This window comes from Linepithema humile, chromosome 1, assembly GCF_040581485.1.
Source record: "Linepithema humile isolate Giens D197 chromosome 1, Lhum_UNIL_v1.0, whole genome shotgun sequence".
In the NCBI taxonomy this organism is placed as follows: Eukaryota; Metazoa; Arthropoda; class Insecta; order Hymenoptera; family Formicidae; genus Linepithema; species Linepithema humile.
The window spans coordinates 22,647,512-22,668,467 of NC_090128.1; the positions used below are offsets into that span (position 1 = coordinate 22,647,512).

Genomic DNA, 20,956 nt, shown 5'->3' on the forward strand with positions numbered 1-20,956 from the left:
AACATGCAATAGCAACGATTATTTTATTGCGGCTAGCAAAATTCCTTTTCTGTGTGTAAATGTGTACTTTCATTTCTTCCTTCCCTACGGTAAGTGGTTTATTTTTTTATATCTTTCCAGGATTAAATATTATAAATTGGCGTTGAAAAGCAAAAGTAAGAAAATTTTTAAATACATATGTACCATAAATGTATCACAGATGTAAATTAAAAATGAAAAAGAAAATTCTTTTACACAAACGTAAATATATTAATGAATTATGATATATTTGAAATAATTTATTTAATAAAAAAGGAGTGCATTTTTTATTAACAATTTATTTACAATTTTGAAATATATATTTATTCTTGCTATACGTCAATTTCTTCGCGATCTTTCCTAGCCTACCCATGCATCCGTGGTCCTATGGCTTAACACTAAAACTACCAAAGCGGTCAAAATGACCGGTTTATTCTTTTTAGAATAATTATTTAAATTTATAATGTATTTGTTGAGATTTTTTTCTGTGACTTGTTGCATTGTGTTAAATAATTTAATTGATTAATGTACTTTTTCTCTTTATCACTTTTTATAAAAAAAGAAAAAAGAAATAGAAGTTGGTATATATGTTAATCGTCGGTAGTTCCAGTGTTGATCCCATGGTTGAGCATGGACTTTCGAAATTCGTGGTCCCATTGATGATAGTCGAGCACGGATCTCGAAACATTGATATGATCGAACATTGAACAATGGTCGACTATCAATACAAATTTCGGACGCAACTAGCGGAAACTGAGCCGAGCTCTGCGCTAACGTCCTGCGAGAAACATCGAGACAATCACTCTCGAATTTTCGATGCAAATAGCGGTAACTGAGCTGAGCTCTGCGCTAAGCATCACTCGAAAAACGCCGAGGTTGTTATCCTCGGAATTCTCTCAAGTGAGAGATGTCATTTGCGTACACGAAAATGCGTATAACGTGATATTAAATCGATACTTATAAATTAAATCGTTAATCGTTAAATCATTATCTCTATCCGCGTTTCTCGGTTTATTTGATTTACACGAGTTTTTAGATATCTACATCTTTTATTAGGTAGGATTTTCTATTAGATAGAATTGTTTTATTAAGTAGAATTTTTTGTTAGGCAGGATTAAACAATTTTGTATAAATTTTGTATTTTTTTTATTTCTGTGCATCGATAAATATTGAAACTTCTGCTTTGACAGTGAGTTTGCAGTTTGTCGATGACAAAGAAAATGACAAAACTTTGGGTGGGCAAACAGCAAGATTTTCTTTCGAAAAACGAAAGAAATTTCTTCCGCAAATAAAGCATTATATTGAAAGTAAGGCGTTTAGATGTTTAAATATATAGAAAATAACTTTCACGATAGGAAAGTTTTCTACAGTTTTATAAGATACTTTGCTCTTTTCAAATAAAATTTTTTAAATTTTCCATAAATCTTTTAATTAATTTAATCGTCTTTATTGACATCTTGATAGTAAATAAACTATTATATTAATTTTTATAATTGAAATATCGAGTTCAAAGGAATGATGAGGGTACATCTTCTTTTTATTTAATATTATTTCTGTTTTATGTTATTTTGTGTATTATTTCGGTGAAAAATTAAAAAGGCAATATATATAAGAAAATATATAAAAAGGTAATATAAAACAAATTATTGTTAATTCTATTTTAAATTATTTTGTTATATATTGTTACATATATTTTCCTCTATTTATTTTTCGATAAAAAAATGTTTCGTTTATTTGAAAATTCCATTTGTATTCTTTTGCGATTATCTACTTATCACTTAAGAGATATGAATGTTTTTTCAATTTCTTACATAATTGCGATTACCGTCGTAGTCGATCTCTTATATGTAAAACGCAAATGGAATCTTCAATAAATGTACATACAACATGAATATAAATGTACAAAATAAAATTTCCAATTTGACGATATTCACATTTATTTGTTTTAGGTTATCAAACAATAATATATTGTATTATGACAATGAAAAATGAAGAATAGTTTCTTAAAACAAAATTAATATTTTCTAGATTTTTATTAAACGCTTTTATTTTTTAGGTATAATTTGTCTTGACAACGAATATAAGAAAGATTATTAATAAATGCCATTTGGCTTCAACTCTCTAATGACCGATCGATATTATCGATTGGTCCGTCAGCTGTAACACACACAGCATCAGCGGCGAAATAGTACGGGCGCAACAATATATTTGATATGTATATGTATATCTGGTTAATGCTTTTAAGAAAGTTTTTTAACATGTTGTTTGATGTAGCGTCATGAAAATTTTAATTTTTTATCTATATTTATTTTCAGATTTTAACTTAATATTTTAATTTTTTAGATTTTAATTAAGTTTTTATTTTTTAGGTGTGATTTTGCAGGTATAATTTTTATTTTTATTTAATGTTTTTTTATCTTTTACACACATACACACATTAAAATATATAATTTTGTAATATATGAAAAATATTTTGTATTGTGTTAATTGCAGAGAAAACAAGACTTACACATAGCATTTGGGGGGTTGTTTTGATCGCGGCGTACGCGCTGTTTACGCATTCCTTTCTTTCGCTATCTCTTTCTTTTCTACTATCATATATTATCCTGCTTCGAATTCTCTACGTATTATTTCTGCGCGTGTTATCTTCTAGGCCTGCGCAAAGTCCTTGAGGTATCCTGTGGTATCTTGTCCCTTACCAGTCGCACGGCGGCACTCGTACGATTTGGCTGATGTACATTATTCCTCCTCCTACCACCCTTACTATTTTCCACAGTTTTCCACCCTCCTCCCCCTTTTCCATCATTACCTGTTGCGTACATATTATTCGGTGCGGAGTGTCGAACGCGTATTCCGTGCGACAAGCGATATCCGAGTTATACCTTTGTCCTTATACGACAAAATCGCGTCGGGAGTGTGTAAAATATCGTGTGATCGTCGTAATAAATGCGCGTTGGGAGTGTCGTTCAAAGGTCGCGCGATTTTCGTATTCAAAAACGCACGCGTGCAATGCATGCGTCGCGCATGAGTGTTAATTATCGAGAAAACTATTCGCGTCGCGTGTGAGTGCCTTAAAAAACTGCGAGGACTACGAGAACTCTGAGGACTGAGAGGAGGGGGAGGCTCAGGAGGAGCATCGGGCGCCGGCGGAGCCACTTTAAAGTAAGTAATTATTTGTTATTTATTATTTGCAAAATGCGCACAAAATATTAGAAATATTTAATGAAATATTTGTAATGTTTAATATTCATATTTAATTATTAAAAATTTTTTATATAATTAACCTTTTTTTCAATAAATTTTTTATTAGATATTTGCTTAGATAAATAAGTTAAAAAGTTGAATGTGTGCAATTATTATTTTACAAATATTAATTATTTTGAATGCAGCTTTAATCGATTTACTTTTCTGTGTTACAGATCAGCTTTGCAGATCAACAGAACAACAACTCCGCTGCTGCGCATCGACCGGTGAGTCAGTCCAATTTGTCTTATTAAAATAGTGGATCGAACAATGGTACAATAAATATTCTTTTAAAACATTTTGCAGACTTTGCAGTATAATTTTTCATATTATTCATATTATTATTCATATTATTCAACATATAAATTTGAACACGGACAACTTGTATCGGCTTAATAGTCTTTTGAATTAATATTGTTAGTGTGTTAAAATTCAGAAGCTTATTATAAAAAGGTCTACAATAAGTAGAATGATAGCAGAATATTAAAAATATAATCATATATAAGAATATTTTACATAAAATTATAAGAAATAAAACTATTTCTTTGATCCATTATTTTAAAATGGAGAGGCTAGAACTTAGATTAGTTGCTCGTAATTTAACCCTGGAATATGTGCACGTTATGATACACATACAAAATTATAAATTAAAGCGTACATTGCACGCCAAGAAGGCTGTACGTACGCCAAATTTTAATATGAAAACCATGAAAAAATATTAATTTTAATATGATACATATATTTTTATTTATTTGTATAATGGATTAAACATTTATCTTTAATTCATTAAATTTTCTAGTTTATTACATATTTAAATTCTTTTATAATTATGTACAATAAAGTACTAATTTTGCACAAGATTTTATTTAAGTTTTTATTTATAATTTTTCATGGTATTCATATTACATGTATGTACTTTTATTTATTTATTTATTTATAGATCAGACCCGAATATATTGGGTTAGTAAGTCGTAAAGTTTGTAGATCTTTTTTAGGACAAAATTAAAAACAATTGTTATATGTTTATATGTCGATTTTTATTCACTAATGTATGCTTTGTTGTTAGAGATGACTCAAAGTTGCCGAAACAACGATACATACATTGTTGAATAAAAATGGACCTAAACATATAAAAATTGTTTTTAATTTTGTCATAAAAATTGCTACGAACTCTTCGAATATCTCAATATATTACTTAAAGTATATAATTGTTGGGAATCAACAATTTCAGGTTTCTGCATATATTGTAACATCTGAATTATATATATGTATTTGACTTAGTGCATTGATTAAAATATATGCATCATGAACACATTCTTATTTTCTACATTCTTTAGAATAAGTGTTTTTAATTCTAGAAATTAAGACATTTTTTATGTTATATAGTTCTGGGAAGAATTACGCAGAATTACAGGTCAATAAGATTACACTGAAGAAAGATTAGCTGAAGCAAAAAAATTAGAAGAAAGGAGATAGCAGGAGGTAGCAGTTGTTATATAACTGGAAAATTATAAAATAAAATAAAAAATAAGTGAGTATGCCTAAAATTTCAAGTAAGTATTATAGGCGAGCAAAAGCTAATACAGATGCGTGGATAAATTCAATTAAATCTAATCAAGATTTTGATCAGTGTTTAAATAGAAATAATGATGTGAATATTAATGAACAGTTAAATTGCATTGAATTAGATTATAATAATTTCAATAACAATGAATTTGATAACAATAATATATTAGAAAGTTTTGATTCAAATAATGACACATACAATGATGATTTGATTAATGATAATGATTTGAATGATTTGATTAATGAAAAATGTTTAAATAATAATAAATCAATTAATAATTATGAAAATTTCAATACAGTTAATAAATGTTCGTTAGAATCACAACTTGCTACTTGGTCTTGGAAAAATAAAATTACTCATGTCGCACTTAATGAATTATTAGCTATTTTAAAGCCAATTCATACTGATTTACCTTCGAATGCTCGCGTATTAATGAAAACTCCTAGAAAAACAACATTGAAAATTGTTGAACCAGGACATTATTATCATTTTGGTTTAAATAATTGCGTTCAAAAACTTTCTTCAGTCGTAACGTTTAAAAATTTACAACAAATAGAAGTTTATATAAATATTGATGGTTTGCCACTTTTTAAAAGTTCAAATCAACAGTTGTGGCCAATATTATGTAGTTTAGTTGAAAATCATAATAATGTAGGTATTGTAGGCATATATCACGGGGAAAAAAAGCCAGATGATGCAAATGTATTTTTAAAGGATTTTATTGCTGAAGCTATCGATTTATCAACGCATGGTATTATAATAAATGGATCTAATTATCCCTTTAAAATTAAAGGTTTTATTTGTGATACGCCTGCTAAAGCATTTATTAAATTTACAAAAGGTCATTGCGGTTACTATGCATGTACAAAATGTGTTATAGAAGGGAATTATATGAAAGGTAGAGTTTCTTTCTCAAGTTTAAGGAAATTGCGTGATAGAACAGACTTCGATTTTAGATCAAAATTTCAAGAAGATCATCATGTAAAGTCAAAAACGTCAGATCTTACATTAATTAAAGATTTGAATATGATTAGTGATTTTCCTGTAGAGCCAATGCATTTAATTGATCTGGGCGTTACAAAAACTTTAGTAGTGAATATGTGGTGTAATGGTAAACCATCCACAAAATTATCTTATCTAGAAATTTCACAAATTTCTCATTTGCTAATAAATCAAATTAAAAATATTCCATTAGAATTTAATCGTAAACCAAGAGCATTACAGGAAAGTAAAAGGTGGAAGGCGACAGAATTCAGACAATTTTTATTATACACAGGACCTGTTGTTTTAAAATCTGAACTTAATCGTAATAATTATCTCAATTTCATGTGCTTGAATATCGCTGTCACTATTTTATCATCTCCTTATCATGTTCAATATTTAGATTATGCTCATTCTCTTTTTAATTATTTTATAAAAACTTTTAGTATTTTGTATGGCAAAGCCAATTGTTCAATTAATATTCATAACTTATTACATGTATATGATGATGTAAAAAACTTTGGAATTTTGCAAAAATACAGTGCCTATCCCTTTGAAAATTACATGCAAAAGATAAAAGGATATATTCGTAAAAAAGATAAACCATTACAACAAATAGTTAATCGTATTTATGAAGAAAATTTTGTGGAATTAAGTAAAGAAAATAATTTTGATAAATTTGAATTATTAAATAAACATGATAATGGTCCTTTAGATCAATTTTTGTATACCAGTCAGTGGGAAAAAATAGTATTTTCTAATTTTACTTTAAAAATAAAAAAACCAGATAATTGTTGTACTTTAAAGAATGGTGACATTATTTTAATTAAAAATATTGCCAATAACAATGAAAATATAGTTATAATTGGAAATAAATATGAATCAAGAGAAGATTTTTATTCTGAGCCATGTAAATCTTCTGATTTAGGTATATATTTAGTAGAAAACGTTGCTAACGATCTTCGAAGTTGGAATATAAGTGAAATATCGCATAAATGTGTCAGATTAGAGTTTAATGATAAATTTGTTATTTTTTCTTTACTTCATTCTCTATAATTGGATTATAATAATTTTATTTTTACATATTAAAAAATTTTAATTAAAAATGATTTAAATAATGTCGATTTTATTACATAATTAAAATTAATGATATGCACAGAACCGAAACAAGTGCGTTCGCATATAAACTTGTTAAAATAATTACTTCGTTCAGAATATATATTTTTCGGGAATAAAAAAGTCTTTCTCTTCATTCGTTAACGGTTCGACTTCATAATATTTATTAATGTGGTGTAGAATAATACTGCGTACACAAATTTTTGATAATTTGCAGAAAAAGATAACTAAAACATGGACAATTGTAATTTTTACGGACGAAGATACTGTGGAAGCAGTTCCATCTACTTGGATAATTGATAACAAGTGTTACTGGCCGTCATTTACTTTTGAAAAATTAACTGCTGCAATTAAAAATCATGAGAAACCAAATACTTGTTGGCCATCATATCCTATTCGGATTATACGAAATGGAACTTTCGGTGAATATATTATTATACATATTATGTTTTCTTAGTAAACTAATTGAAAATCCATTTGTTATTGTATATCCTGTAATATTATGTCGTTTATTTTGTTTTAGCCAATTTTTCGAAGGCAACAGAAAAATGTAGCAAAGCTCAAAATTTTTCTGATGTACATTCTGACGTGTCCAGTTGGTCACCCAGTACTAAAAAAAGGAAAGTAATAAGAAAAACCTATGGATCTGCATTTGAGGAGAATAATTCATCGTCATCAGACGATAACAATAATTATAACAATTTGTCTAAGTCCAATAATAAAAATTTGTCTAAATTACCGAGTCCTCCACATTTAACGAATGGTTTGTATGCATTTATGTATTTGATACATTTTATAGAAAGTTTTACCACCTTATAAATAAAATAAAACAGCGAACAATTTACGAATTTAAAATACACTTTTAAATTGTTTAACCCTTAATTGTTTTCTTTCAGAAGTCAGTATAAAAACAATGAAAAAAAAGAGCACTGATAAAACTAATATTGATAACATTAATACATCGCCAAGTACTTCAAAGGAACTTTCAAGAAATCTCTCAACATTATATGGTAAATTATTTTTCATAATACAAAATTATTGATAACTTTTTTCAAAATGTAAAGATATACATAGGTCAGCATTCAGAAACGCGCTTAAAAATGTTAGCGCGTTATTATCCATTAGAAGAATTTGTTTTACACAATACAAATTCTTTTAACAACGCGTTAAGATCTTTATAAGTGCGTTTTGAATACTGACTATATAATATACTTTTTATGTGATATATACTTTTTCCAAATGTAAAAATATATATTATACTTATAATATACTTTTTTATAGATCTTAAAGATAAAGAAGATTTGAACGGCACCGATCAATCATTCACTGGTGAATGCAAATGTCTAGTGCATTTAAAACATTGTGGTATATATTTAATAACTTGAGCGCTAATAGGGGGCACTAACATAATGAAACATATAAAGACCAGGAAATAACATAGGAAAGAAAGAGAGAGAAGCTATTTCTTTCTAACTTCTCTCTCTTTCTTTTCTATGCTATTCTCTGTTCTTATTCCTTATATTTTTTATTGTGTTAAAACTCATACATGTTATCTTTAATTGATGATTAATTAACGATGACGTATAACAAAACTCTTTAATTTATTTTAGATAAACTTATTCTCAAGCATATTATTTGATAAAATAATTTATTATCGAAAATACATACGTGTCCGAAAAGTGATTGATAAATGTTATGTGTATAACTTAATTTTTACAGAAAAATATTTCAAAGAAATCATTCGCCAACAAAATATATTAAAAGCAAACATGTGGCAATACACGGATGCTCTCCAAGAATTAACCACATCTATTAATCACCTTGTTACGAATAATAAGGTCAATCAAGTGCAGGAAACAACCTCATTTTTGACAATTTTTGATTTTCCTGTCCAAACTGAAGAAGACTTAACTCGCGTTGATGGATATCTAAATACAGAGAAAAATTTTAATGCTGCGGTAATCTTCTTTATCTTATAAATAACATCTCATACATATTATTCTCAAATATATGTTATTACATATATACTTTTTAATATACTTTGTAGTAATATAATATGTACAATATTTTAAATGTGTTTTATTAGTTAGTGAAATAATCAAGTTACATATCAAGTTTAATTTTGTAATATTATTTTTATTTTGATTTACAGATGAATGAACTTTCAAAAATTGGTGGGAGTTCCATATATAATTTTATACAAAGAGCTTTGCAAATGCTGATAACAAATAATCTTGCAGCAACCTATAGCTGGTTAGGGAGACGTGCCAAAAAAATATTCAACAAATTAAAATTAGCGGATTTGATAATTGGTAAATAGGTTATTAGATTATCTTTTATTAACTTTTTTTTTTAATGTTAAACCACACATCATTACATAAAGTGATCAAAAAAGTCAATTACAATAATTGATTCGATAATAATTATATATATATAACAAATATAAAATAAATAATATGTATTTAATAAATAAGTATATATAAATATAAAAATAAAAATTAATGTCTATATGTTATAACTAACGTGTATTTTATTTTATAAGAATATATACAATTTATATAATTTTCTTTTTTAACATGTCTTTATATATATTACAGGTTCTGCTAAGAAAAGTATTTCAAATGCGACTAACAAAGATTGCGAAGAAGCAATTAAAAAATGGCTAAGGAGGGCAAAAGAACGCAGCAATAATAATAAAATTAACCACGGAGAAAATATTGAAGAGAATCTCGTCAGAGACGAGAATATTGATGATTAATTTTATCCTGTCAGCTCATGTGTTCGCGTTAATATACACGGTCGGTCTCTTGCGCGTTCCGCGTGACGCGTGAACTTGGCACGAGACACGACCGTGTCTCTTGATTCTTTAATTTTTTAATTTAGTTTTTATTTATGAGTTTATTTTATAAAGTTTATTTTATTTAGAATGTTTAGTTTACAGTTATTCAATTCGCATTTATTTTGTTTATATAGTAAAAATATATGATAATAAGTATATATTTAAGTATAAATAAGTACTCTAGAAAAAAATGTGATTTGTCAAACTGTGATGTCAGACAATATGTGATATGTCAAACATATACATATATAATAATATATAAATCAAAAATAAAAATATTTTTTCAGCTTTCTACAAAATTATCAATTATTATTAATTATTTAATTAATTTATGAATTATACACGCATAATAATGATCCGTAGTATGTCCATTAAATGGGCAAATTTTATCCATAAAAGATCCAAAATTTGTACATTTGAATCCATAACTCGTTCATTTAAGAGCCAAAATTCATCCATTAGATATTCGTAATTTGTCCTTTTGAAATCCATAATTAGTTCATAATTAGTCCATTAATGGTTAGAAAAGAATGTTTTATGGATGTCCATTGGAGTTGCAAATGGACATACAATGGACGTTTCTTGTACGTCCACTTTACTCAATGTGGACGTGCGATGTACGTACACAATGTCCGGCATGGATGTCCAATGTACGTACATAGGATGTATTTGTGCTATTTGGGATTGTTGTATATATTTCTTCTTCATTATATATGTTTTCTGAATTTAATATTATTTATTGTATACTATTATTATATTGTATTTGGTTTTATTAAAATCTTTTCTCGACAAACAATATATTTTATTTCACAACATTCTTTAAATCCTCTTTCCATTGAAAAATAGAAAATGATTGTATCAGAGAGAAACCTGAGAGGGGCCACGCTGCCGTTTTTTGTAAGATGCTTTTTCTAGGCCGTACACTAGCGGCGCGTATATCCATTTTACAGCCTGCCTAGGACTACATGGCCACATCCATTTTCCGGGATGGTAAAAGAGCCCTGGTTGGTTCATGTTCGTGTTACATCCATTTTTCGGGTTGGTAAAAGAGTCATGGTTGGTTCATGTCCGTGTTACATCCACAATTTATTAAGGGGATGCTGGAGTTACCGGCCGGACATTATATTTTTTCGAACAAGAATATCTTTTTATTGGTTGCATAGAATTGTAAATCCTTTTGCAGGAGTAAAGTGTACACAAAAACGGAATTCGGGCTGCTCGACTTTATTTGGAAAAAAAAGAATTAATAACAAAATTTGTTTCTATTCATTAATTTCTGTTCTGCTCTTAGGATAACATATTGTATAGAGCTATCTATTTTCGTTTTTTATAAAAGTTTAACAGTTTTAAGACGCTGAATAAGAGCAGCCCGAATTGCGGACTGCAGAATAGAATGTTATGGAACCATTAAAATTGGGCTGAAAAGTCTAATGTAAAAAATATTCTTGTCCGACTATTTTTACATACGTGTGCGTCCAATATCGGTATAACAGGTGAAAAAATAACAGAAGATTAGTTCCAAGATAATATCAGAGAGGCGCTATACAATAATATGCGAATATATACACGCACCACACATACGCATACACAATACATTCATACTTAGATTATGACTTATGCCGATAATATCACTCTAATTTTTAGTTCCATCGAAATGATGGCGCTTTCGCGTCGGAGTTCGTCAGGCACTCCAGCATCCTCTTAAACAGAAATACGTCTCGCATATAGATATAAATTATATCCATATGTTATAAATTGTATCTATATAAAGGGCTCTTTTATCATCCCGGAAAATGGATGTGACCATGTAGTTCCAGGCAGGCTATAAAATGGATGTACGCGCCGCTAGTGTACAGCCTAGAAAAAGCGTCTTACGAAAAACGGCAGCGTGGTCCCTCTCAGGTTTCTCTCTGATGGAAGAGATATTGCATACATGTGCAAGCCATCTAAGATAAACGTACAAAACAGAATAAGCATCACTTTTTCTCTTTTTCTCGATTCGGAGCTATTTTTAGTCAAGACTTGAACCATTTTTAGCCAAGATTCAAACCATTTGGTTCGAGTCTTGGCTAAAAATGATTTTGTGTCGAGAGAAAAAGAGTTTAAGGGCGGTATTCATAGTCCGTTCTTATATTCAAGATCGTCTTAAGCACGAACTTATATTCGCTCTCTTCGTCAGACACAATCTATGTGTGACGAAGAGAGCGAATATAAGTCCGTGCTTAAGACGATTTTAAATATAAGAACGGACTATGAATACCGCCCTAAGAGGTGATGCTTATTCTGTTTATCTTAGGTAGCTTGCTATACCCCCTCCATTCATGCTGCTTGCTTCTTGTGTCGCAAATGTGGCCGCACTGCTGCTGACATCAGCTGACATATTGTTGACAATGGTTGATAATGGTGTAGTATTTTGGCGGGATGTTAATTATAATGCAGTTTTATATAATTTATTACATGCAGTAATAAATTAGTCATTAGGTTACATCAGTATCTATTTCTGTGAATTTTACTTTTTAGTGAAAAAGATTTTTAGATCTGTGTAAAGTGTAAAGTGGCATACAATTGCTGTAACAATAGCTGAGCATTACTAAATCATGACTTTAATACGAATATATGATAACAGGTTTCTATTTTTTTTATGTCACTTTTATAACGTATACTTTATTATATTGAATTGATCTTAGATTAATCAATTTCTTTGAATTAATTTTTTTAGAAAAAAATAATATAATTAATTTATTAATAATATTTTTCATATTATTTCATATTACTTTATATTACATATTATTATTTTATATTACCATCTGAGATTTGTTCTTTATAATTGCAATATGTTATATTTGATATATAAGCATTGAAGAGAGAAAGAGAAAATACACAAGAATTGCAACTGTAAAGAACAAATTTCTTATTTCATTTATTTCTTTTTACAAATTGTGTTACTTTTAGAAAAAGACGATATACAAGAAAAACATCATCACTAAACACAGAACATTCCCAACTGAAGTCAAAAATTAAAATATATAAAGCCACAGTGAATTTGTTTGCATCTAGGTGTCGAATAAGAAAGACAAAATCCACTACAGCAAAAATTTCAAAATATCATATTTTAGAGTATGGGAATACTGGCCAAGATATATGTCGTAAGATTCTAAGTACAGATGTTGGGCTTAGCAAAAATGATAAAAACATTGATGTCAACAGAGTTATTCCTATGTTGTCTCTGATATTGGAGAAGTTTAAGAACCGACACAATAGATTTAATTACTTTGACAAATTGAAACATATGACAACTAGAAATAATTCTCAACCAGAATATCAGATTTCTAAATGTTCACTGAAATCCTTTTTTAATCTGTTGGTATATGAAAATGTTCCTTTGGAATTATTTGGAACATCACAAAACTTGAAAGTTATAAAAAAGACAATACATCATCTTCTAGAAACAGTTCCAGGAAAAATATTTATAACACGAGCTTTTAAAAGAAAAGTACAAAGAGTAGATGCTGTTGGAGCGTCACTAAACATTCAACCATTGTTTGATAAATTTGATGTATGTTTACTTTAAGATACAGAAGATTATAGTTCTTTTTTTCTTTACTGTTACTATTTCTTCTTTTTGTCATTTTCATAATTGAAACATTGTATATGAATATTTCTTTCTCTTTCCAGATTTACAACATTAAATGGTTGCATTCAATTGATAGTGATACAAAAAAATGGATAATTATATTGAAACTGTTACATTGGTTTTTTGCACAATACATTATAAAAATTTTGCATAAATATATAGTAGTGATATCAGTTAAAGGCCAATGGGTTTATATTGCAAAAGATGATTGGTGCAAGAAACAAGAAAAATTTATAAATGATAGAAAAAGTACATGTCTTGTACCCTATAAACCTGTAGAACATCGGTCAATATGGTATATACCTATTAGAAGATATAAATTTATTCCAACTGCTTCTGGTTTGAGAGCTTTATCAATAGCAAGGTAACAATTCTTTTTTTTTTTATGAATATTTTTCCACAATATTTTTTTATTTATACTACAAATAAACATTAGTAAAATATACGCTATATATATCATATGTAATTTCAGGTATAATGTTAAAAAAAAATTTGATGATGTTGATGTTGTCTTGAGATTTTTACAACAGTTGTATGTTACATACTTTAATGAAAATGGGATTCCAACTATGTCAAGTTGCAATGCAGCAATCACAAAATTTGGAATATTAAACAGAAATAAAAAATTGTGTTTTGTACGTTGTGACGTACAAGATGCTTTTGGTTCGATAAAACAAGGTATAATTTATCATTTATTATGGAATAGAGATGATATTTACTAATAAGTTCTATTTATTCTATTCCTCACAGACAAATTATATGATATTATTAAAACAATTTGTCGAAAAGTTCCAATTTACCTTTCACTGCGAACTTATATTTTACCAACAAAGAAAAAGACAAAAGGAATACAAACCGTGCAATTTTTAACATTGAAGAAATGTATACATAAACAAGCACGTGTAAATAAAGAAGAAAAACCTAAATTTGTTAAGAAGACAAAATTAATTGCTAAAATAAAAAAGTTAATATTTGAACAAAAGGTAGAACAAAATAGATATATTAAAGTTGCAATTAATATTAATTAATTTTTTATCGTAGATTAAAATAGACGACCAAATATATTCGGTGAAAAGTGGTGTGCCACAAGGAACACGGATATCACCAATTTTCTCTGAAATATATTATCGACACATGATCACGAACAAATTTTCTGAACATGCAGAGAATGGATGTCTATGTATGTACGTTGACGATATTTTATACATTACTGAGAGTGAACATTATGCAACAAGGTAATTTAACTTCAGTCATCTTGCCATCTTTGTTGTGGACATATAAACATAGGTTTTTTTATAGCTTTTTAGAAACAATTCAGAATGGTATACCCGAATATAATGTGAAATTCAATCCAAGCAAAATACAGAAAAGCATAGGTTTATCGGACAAAACGAAAGAAATAACATTTCTAGGCTGGATTATAAAATTTGTAGAGGATTGATGAAATTATGCAACATTATTTTTATTAATTTTTAAAAAATTTTAATAAATTTTTATTTTATTTTAACTTTAAATTTGTATTTTATTGGTATTAATTCAAACATATAATGCAATAAATTCTTTGTTTCTTATTCTATACATGTGTATACCTTTTAAATATATTTTAAATATTCTTTTCTCTCCCTCTTTGGATCTCGTTTGTTGCATCCTTTACAATTTTCTTAACAGAGAGGTTGTCAAAAAATAATTATTTAATCAATAATTCAATTTATTTTTAAATTTCTATTTTTTTTTCTTTTTTTACATAAATGTATCTAGAAATAAGCAAGCCTGTGTTTAATTCGCCATTGTCTTTCAAAAAATATTTAATCGACGGTATCAAATTACGAAGTAGCAACATAAATTAAATTAATTATTGCACGGATCGCAACATCGTAAAATACGATACTGATGTGCGTACAATCTTGAAAAAGAATAAATGGTATTAAAATTATAGTAATATGCGAATGATAGCAATTTTGATGCAAGTTGTCAATATAAATATTTATATATTTTTCGTAATTTTACTTTTTTCGAAAATTATACAATTACTAATGTTATTTTCTTTAATGAATAGTTTTTATTAAACATCTTACCGTAGAAAAAGTATCCATGGATATAACAAACATTTTCCCTGCTGTTAATACGCAAGGTTCTCGCGTTTTCATTATCATAAAGATTAAGATTTTTCTTGTTCGAAATGAAGTTTGATACCACGCTGTATTTATTCTGTAAGAAAAAAAGCCATATTTTAGATGATGTCTTTAGAGTATGTTTAAAAAAATTAATTTTTAATTCAACAAAATTTTTTTTTTTTATATTCAGTTTCAAATTGAAAAAAAGAACATGATCCGTTTTATTGAATATGAACAAATCAAGCTTACAAAATTTTTATGCCATTCTGTTGCAATTTCTTTTTTAACGAATATATTTTACAATATTTTAATATAATATAAAAATTTATGCATACAAACTGGTATGAATATGTGCGCTATGGTCGATTAGCCGCTGCGCTTGAAAACTCTCGAAAAATAGATGCACTAACAATGCGCAAGCAAATGTTATTTGCCTTAAAAATTCTTCAGGTTTATCCATATTTGTCACCGCCTAAATAGGACAATTAATGAATTAATTTAATCGCAAAATCATGGTTTTATGATTACACTGTTTAAAATATTAACAGAAGAAAAGCTATAAGTTAAAAACTAAAAGTTACAGCGCGGATATCAGAGCGCAAAACATTTATTAATTCGGATATTGGAATCATACGAATATTATTAATTTGTTATTTATCTACGTGATAATTAATATAGCATTATTATTATAAGATGGATAAAATGAACATACCGTTGCGCCTGTCATACTCATGATAAGCATATTGAAACCTGCTAGCATAAGGAACATCTGGCTAAAGGCAGCTTCGATGAGATTGGCGAACCTTCCATTAACATACACGAATTTTATATAAAAATATATAAATTAAAATTTATTTATTAATCAACTTTTTTACATTATTGGTTAGGGATTAAATATAATATAATTAATTTTAATATGAAAGAGACATGCACACACACACACAAGATTTTTACGAACAATACGAAATAATATGATTGACTATAATGTTTCCTATGTTATGGCGCGAACCTTAGAGCTTTCTTATGCGCATGAATGCTTCTTACAATCTTTTCATATGGTTCATCATCTTTCATCGGTAGATTAAGATTTATTTCTAAACTATTTTTGTTTGTTATATTTTCCACTTGTTCCCTAAAGCAATCGATGCGAATCTTAAAATTTCGATTGTTTTATTTATTAATACACGTTGGAAATGATAAATTGTTTCAATACATTTTGAGAGGATTAATGAAAGTATTTGTAGAATTATTACCCAATAATCGTAAATAGTCCGCAAACATGTTGCACCATGATCACGTACATTGTGTCTGCAGCAATGGCTACGCTTACCAATACGACGGCTGTAACATATCCATGAACCAAGATTGGAAAATAATATTTGTCCATATCGATATAATACTCAACTCGGTGTAACAACGGTCGTGTTGTGTCATTTGAAGAGGATCCCAGTAACAATGGTTGTAATGGTACAAGCATAAATAATAGCAACGCAGAATAAAAAGCACCTAAATAGTTTTAAATATTCTTACTCATTTTTGATTATTTATTCTTTAAGCTGCGTTATAATTTCAGATCGCCGAATTGCATTCTTATTATAGAAAATAAAATTCAGTAATGAAAGGACATACGTTATGTTGCTTTAATGAATATATCAGATACATTCGCAAATAATTTTCTCATCAGATTAAGGAACTTTTGTAGAAATTTTTTCTTAACTTTTTTTTAATATATAAAATCATTACGCTTACTTGCGTATATGATCGTAAATTTCCGCCCATTTTGAGCGTAACTGTCAAGAGTTTTGATGTGTGGGGACATCATTAGCAATTGCCAATCGCTCTGTATTTGATTAAAAAGTGCCCTGATCTACAATTAAATTTTATTTATAAAGAAATCTCAAATTTTCTTAAGCGCCTGCCAATTGCTTAAGTAATTATTGTCAGGTAACAGTTATCTTCTTGTATATTTTATGAATATTAGAAAATTACATGCGAGTAGTAAAGCGCAAATTTGTTAAAAACAATTTAATAAATAATATTATATTAAATATGACGCAACGCCACATACCTCCGTTGCCTTCGACACGCAAGTGAATAATTTTATTCCACAGCCTATATCGACTACTAACGGTGAAAGAGAATCGATAAACAGATCGATATCTTTAATGGAGAGCAAACCACATACCTATGCTTAAGATGTGCAATTATAAATATAAAATATATCTATAGCATTTAAATTGTCTTTGCTGAATGATGCAAAATAAATATTATTTACTCGAAGTATCAAGTATTTTATATAAAAAAACCAATAAAATTTTCAACTAACAAATAATTTTATATTTTCAATTTACAACATTCAAATGTGCGTCGTCATACCTTGGCAACAAATTGCGTACCAGCTAAACACACTATAATGATAATAATTGCGTTGCTACTTCTGTTCGTTTGATATGGCCATTGACCGATGCACGACAAGAGAATTTTATTGATTCGGTAGTTGCGTCCATCGAAGAACTGCATTTTGCACATATCAATAGAATGAAGTAATACGGCAATGTATTCAAAGAGAACGGGAAACTTTCATCATTGACACCACTCGCGTGCACCACGCAAAGATGAGTGTCTTTAATAATTCCGTCTGTCCGTAAGTGTTCCGTAAACGTTCTGTCAGCACCATCGCGAAATTATTTTAATTGCTCGTTTGTAGCTGTCAATTATAGCTTATAACTCGCTTATTAGTAGCTATCGCTTGTTGAGGCAATTATCAAAGATATTATCGAGCACAGGCTTCATGTTCTTGAGTTGAAAGCTTCGCTCTGGGACAATTTCTCATTGTCCTGCGTGATGTCGCCATCCTCTTTATAGCTACTTATTGTGAAACTCGTGTTTGTTTGTTTATTTGATATTCCTAAATTATTATTCTTCTTACTGAAACAGTACGCTGTAAAAAAAGTTCGGTAAATTTACACAAGTAAGATATAAAAATTACATAATTAATAACGGAAATGTACAAAATAATTTTTATAAAACTACATGGTTTATGTTACTATATTTGTAACAAGAAAACATGAATATTCGAATCGCGTAGAATTTCAATAATTTAGACTGCGTTTTGAATTTACTGTCACTGAAAATCTACAATGTACGTAACGTAAACTATAGATTTTCAATACTGGCAGTGAATTTCGGAACGCAGCTTTAGTAAAATGAAACGTTCTCTTGTTAATCGCATTCATCTGTTGGCTGTTAGGTATCTATGTTCTTTCTGGACACGCGCACTTTTACAAATGTCCTGTTCATTTTAAATGTCACAGCATCTATTTATATAATATATATTTTTACCGTTTTTTTATTCCACGTGTGTGACAAAAGTGAGGAAAAAGCGTGGTTATGCCAATACCGCGAGTTGCTTTCGAAACGTAACGCATATCATGCAAAGAGACTTTGCGCGTTATGATGTAAGTGTATGAGTAACATGCATACGTAGCATGTAATTGCAATATAATTTTCGAATCTTGTCTTCAAGAAGTATGCTAAATATATTATGTGTTTATTTTTTTCGTTGAAATTTTTCAACTGGGCTTGCAGAGACTGTTTGACACTTCTACAACTGCCGAAGACGATTCATGTTTCTCATCGGAACTTGATCTGCTAAATCCAAGGTAATTCAAGATTTCGGTAATACTGAGTTGTATTTTGATGAAACTGCATGATTGTTATCATATATGTTCCAAGAGTGACACAATCTCGTCGAGAATTGCGGCTTGCGCGTCGGGCATCGAGAAACGTGGAGAACAATAAATTAAATCTTCTTGAATTATCTGCGAAATCATTTTATTGCTGTCAACATCCAGTTCTTAGCAGACAAATAGAAACAAAATTACGTAAGTGATGTAAGTGTTAATGAGATGCAAATATGCGAGATGGAAATATGTTTGGTGAAAGAATGCTTATCTATTTCTACAGTTTGATATCTATATAATTTTGCTTAGAATAATTTTTGAGAAAGTGTTAGATGAATTTTTCTATTTGCCGCGATTTGTTTTTTATACACGCATTACTTTGTAAAGACGCGTTTTAGTTACCAGAGAGACCGACCAGGGTGCCACACCACAACATAATTCAAATATTGGGTCTTCTGCATCATATATTCGTTTGAAAAGACATGAGGTAAAATAAAATACAAAGCGGAATTGTGGATTTAGAACATTTCTATTTAAGTTATATTTATCAAAACTATTTTGTGTGTTTAACAACATTTAATTCATAAAAAGAGAATTTGAATAAGCACAAATTTAATATCTAATTGAGGCATTGGAGAATTAAAAAAATATATATATATATTTTTGAACAATGAACATGTGAACAAATGCTTTCTAGCCGCAAGTAACTTTTGAAGAGAAACACTTGAGTGAAGGTGAAAGATTTGGTCGTAAATCCAATGAAAAGCTTTGGTAATTATTTCGAAAACTAAATCATATGTTTATGATTGCCTTAAAGTGCAAATCGTTTTATTATCTTGTTTAAGGCATCTAATGTATTGTGCTGACAACAGAAAAGAACGTAGCACACCAAGAATCGTAAGGGCCATTCGACAGAACAGTAGGAAACGTAAGTTATTCGACAAAACTAAAATTTTTAGAGATTAATTCAAAGATTTTCAAATTGGAACTTTTTAGTCGATTCTAAAGTAGACCGATCGGCAACATTCCATCGGCCACGAACGGGCAACAGTAAAAGCAGCGTCGTCGTGCTTTATCACGGAAGGTCTAGCACTCCTCCTTCATCTTCTTCGAAAGCTTTCGTGCGATTCTCGAAATCTGATCAAACTGTAGTAGAAACATCGCGCGTACCGGAAATTGCAAACACCGCATCATCTGACAAGTGAGTGAGTAAATCTTGGTGCAGAAATAATTTGAGGAAGGATTATTGCATGAAAAGAGTGACACAGCGATTTGACCGTCATTATAGTATATAAATTATTTTCATGCGGAAAATATGTTTAAAAAGGGTAAAAATCATAGAAACTCCGGAAACTCTGTCTCCGAGATATCCGCTACGTCGACGAAAGACTACTTCCAGAAGATATCGTCGTACATTGAGACAGCAGCATTCTCTGAATGTGAATATTTATCACGCGAATCGAGTGGAAGGAATTGCATCGCCGTTGCAGCATCATTGGGTTGCACCTGAAAAGCAGACAGAAAGTGATGCCAGATGTAAAAAATTGAGGTACATAGCCAAGTCTTCCAAAAATTCTGTCAAGTCGCAAGAAAAGCCAATTACTTATCACATCAACAAGAATACGACAAACCAAATATCACAAAAGCACATCGACGAAGAGAGAATTCGGAAGAAACAATGCTCGCCGATTAAAATTGCTGCTTTAAAATATATGGAACATCATCCAAAGTAAATAATTTGCGATAAACCGAATAAATAAT

At 29.1% G+C, this 20,956-nt stretch overlaps 4 protein-coding genes across 12 annotated transcripts in view; 3 read left to right on the forward strand and 1 right to left on the reverse strand.

Moving 5' to 3' along the window:
• Positions 1 to 494: 494 nt before the first annotated feature.
• LOC105668848 (homeobox-like protein HDP1) lies at positions 495 to 11,546 on the forward strand. Its single transcript, XM_067354480.1, has 7 exons — positions 495 to 7,347; positions 7,449 to 7,688; positions 7,822 to 7,935; positions 8,207 to 8,290; positions 8,645 to 8,883; positions 9,078 to 9,237; positions 9,523 to 11,546. The coding sequence occupies exons 1-7, from the start codon at positions 7,095 to 7,097 to the stop codon at positions 9,681 to 9,683; spliced, it is 1,251 nt and encodes a 416-aa protein (XP_067210581.1). The 5' UTR covers positions 495 to 7,094; the 3' UTR covers positions 9,684 to 11,546.
• Positions 11,547 to 12,056: 510 nt separating this feature from the next.
• On the forward strand, positions 12,057 to 14,974 carry LOC105668839 (telomerase reverse transcriptase-like). 2 transcript variants are annotated; one of them, XM_012361459.2, is made up of 7 exons: positions 12,072 to 12,390; positions 12,717 to 13,320; positions 13,440 to 13,762; positions 13,871 to 14,076; positions 14,149 to 14,381; positions 14,440 to 14,633; positions 14,698 to 14,974. In XM_012361459.2, exons 1-7 carry the CDS (start codon positions 12,362 to 12,364, stop codon positions 14,837 to 14,839), a joined length of 1,731 nt encoding a protein of 576 aa, XP_012216882.1. In that variant the 5' UTR covers positions 12,072 to 12,361; the 3' UTR covers positions 14,840 to 14,974. The 2 variants fall into 2 exon arrangements, with proteins under 2 accessions (XP_012216884.1, XP_012216882.1); XM_012361461.2 differs by lacking the exon at positions 14,698 to 14,974 and having other exon boundaries at positions 12,057 to 12,390; positions 14,149 to 14,362; positions 14,440 to 14,632.
• A 138-nt stretch (positions 14,975 to 15,112) lies between these two features.
• LOC105668840 (odorant receptor 9a-like) lies at positions 15,113 to 18,645 on the reverse strand. 2 transcript variants are annotated; one of them, XM_067354490.1, is made up of 9 exons: positions 17,889 to 18,645; positions 17,581 to 17,697; positions 17,262 to 17,379; positions 16,766 to 17,018; positions 16,522 to 16,644; positions 16,225 to 16,315; positions 15,848 to 15,984; positions 15,474 to 15,606; positions 15,113 to 15,301 (listed from the first exon to the last, which is right to left on the reverse strand). In XM_067354490.1, exons 1-9 carry the CDS (start codon positions 18,039 to 18,041, stop codon positions 15,251 to 15,253), a joined length of 1,176 nt encoding a protein of 391 aa, XP_067210591.1. In that variant the 5' UTR covers positions 18,042 to 18,645; the 3' UTR covers positions 15,113 to 15,250. The 2 variants fall into 2 exon arrangements, with proteins under 2 accessions (XP_067210591.1, XP_067210600.1); XM_067354499.1 differs by lacking the exon at positions 16,522 to 16,644.
• A 142-nt stretch (positions 18,646 to 18,787) lies between these two features.
• Positions 18,788 to 20,956, forward strand: part of LOC105668843 (uncharacterized) — a 42,899-nt gene continuing 40,730 nt past the window's right edge. For 4 of the 7 annotated variants that reach the window (XR_010890072.1, XM_012361466.2, XM_067354423.1 and 1 more), the window contains exons 1-8: positions 18,788 to 18,970; positions 19,101 to 19,174; positions 19,248 to 19,396; positions 19,594 to 19,682; positions 19,893 to 19,966; positions 20,041 to 20,123; positions 20,192 to 20,396; positions 20,523 to 20,924. Coding sequence is in view for 6 of the 7 variants with exons in the window: in XM_012361466.2 (XP_012216889.1) it covers positions 18,944 to 18,970; positions 19,101 to 19,174; positions 19,248 to 19,396; positions 19,594 to 19,682; positions 19,893 to 19,966; positions 20,041 to 20,123; positions 20,192 to 20,396; positions 20,523 to 20,924 (1,103 nt within the window). In the remaining variant the exon portion in view is untranslated. Of the gene's footprint in view, positions 18,971 to 19,100; positions 19,175 to 19,247; positions 19,406 to 19,582; positions 19,683 to 19,892; positions 19,967 to 20,040; positions 20,124 to 20,191; positions 20,397 to 20,522; positions 20,925 to 20,956 lie in introns of those variants that run through there. The other 3 variants (XM_067354438.1, XM_067354432.1, XM_067354445.1) reach the window with 3 other exon arrangements.

Bases quoted from the DNA above. Each gene is read 5' to 3' on its own strand.
- LOC105668848 (XM_067354480.1), top strand. From the start codon at position 7,095: ATGTGGTGTAGAATAATACTGCGTACACAAATTTTTGATAATTTGCAG. The intron at 7,348-7,448 runs GTGAATATATTA...ATTTTGTTTTAG, and splicing joins TATACGAAATGGAACTTTCG to CCAATTTTTCGAAGGCAACA. The intron at 9,238-9,522 runs GTAAATAGGTTA...TATATATTACAG, and splicing joins ATTAGCGGATTTGATAATTG to GTTCTGCTAAGAAAAGTATT.
- LOC105668839 (XM_012361459.2), top strand. From the start codon at position 12,362: ATGACTTTAATACGAATATATGATAACAG. The intron at 13,763-13,870 runs GTAACAATTCTT...ATGTAATTTCAG, and splicing joins AGAGCTTTATCAATAGCAAG to GTATAATGTTAAAAAAAAAT. The intron at 14,077-14,148 runs GTATAATTTATC...TATTCCTCACAG, and splicing joins TTTTGGTTCGATAAAACAAG to ACAAATTATATGATATTATT.
- LOC105668840 (XM_067354490.1), bottom strand. From the start codon at position 18,041: ATGTGCAAAATGCAGTTCTTCGATGGACGCAACTACCGAATCAATAAA. The intron at 16,316-16,521 runs GTTCGCGCCATA...TGTTAATGGAAG, and splicing joins GCGCATAAGAAAGCTCTAAG to GTTCGCCAATCTCATCGAAG. The intron at 15,302-15,473 runs GTAAGATGTTTA...TTCTTTTTCAAG, and splicing joins CCATGGATACTTTTTCTACG to ATTGTACGCACATCAGTATC.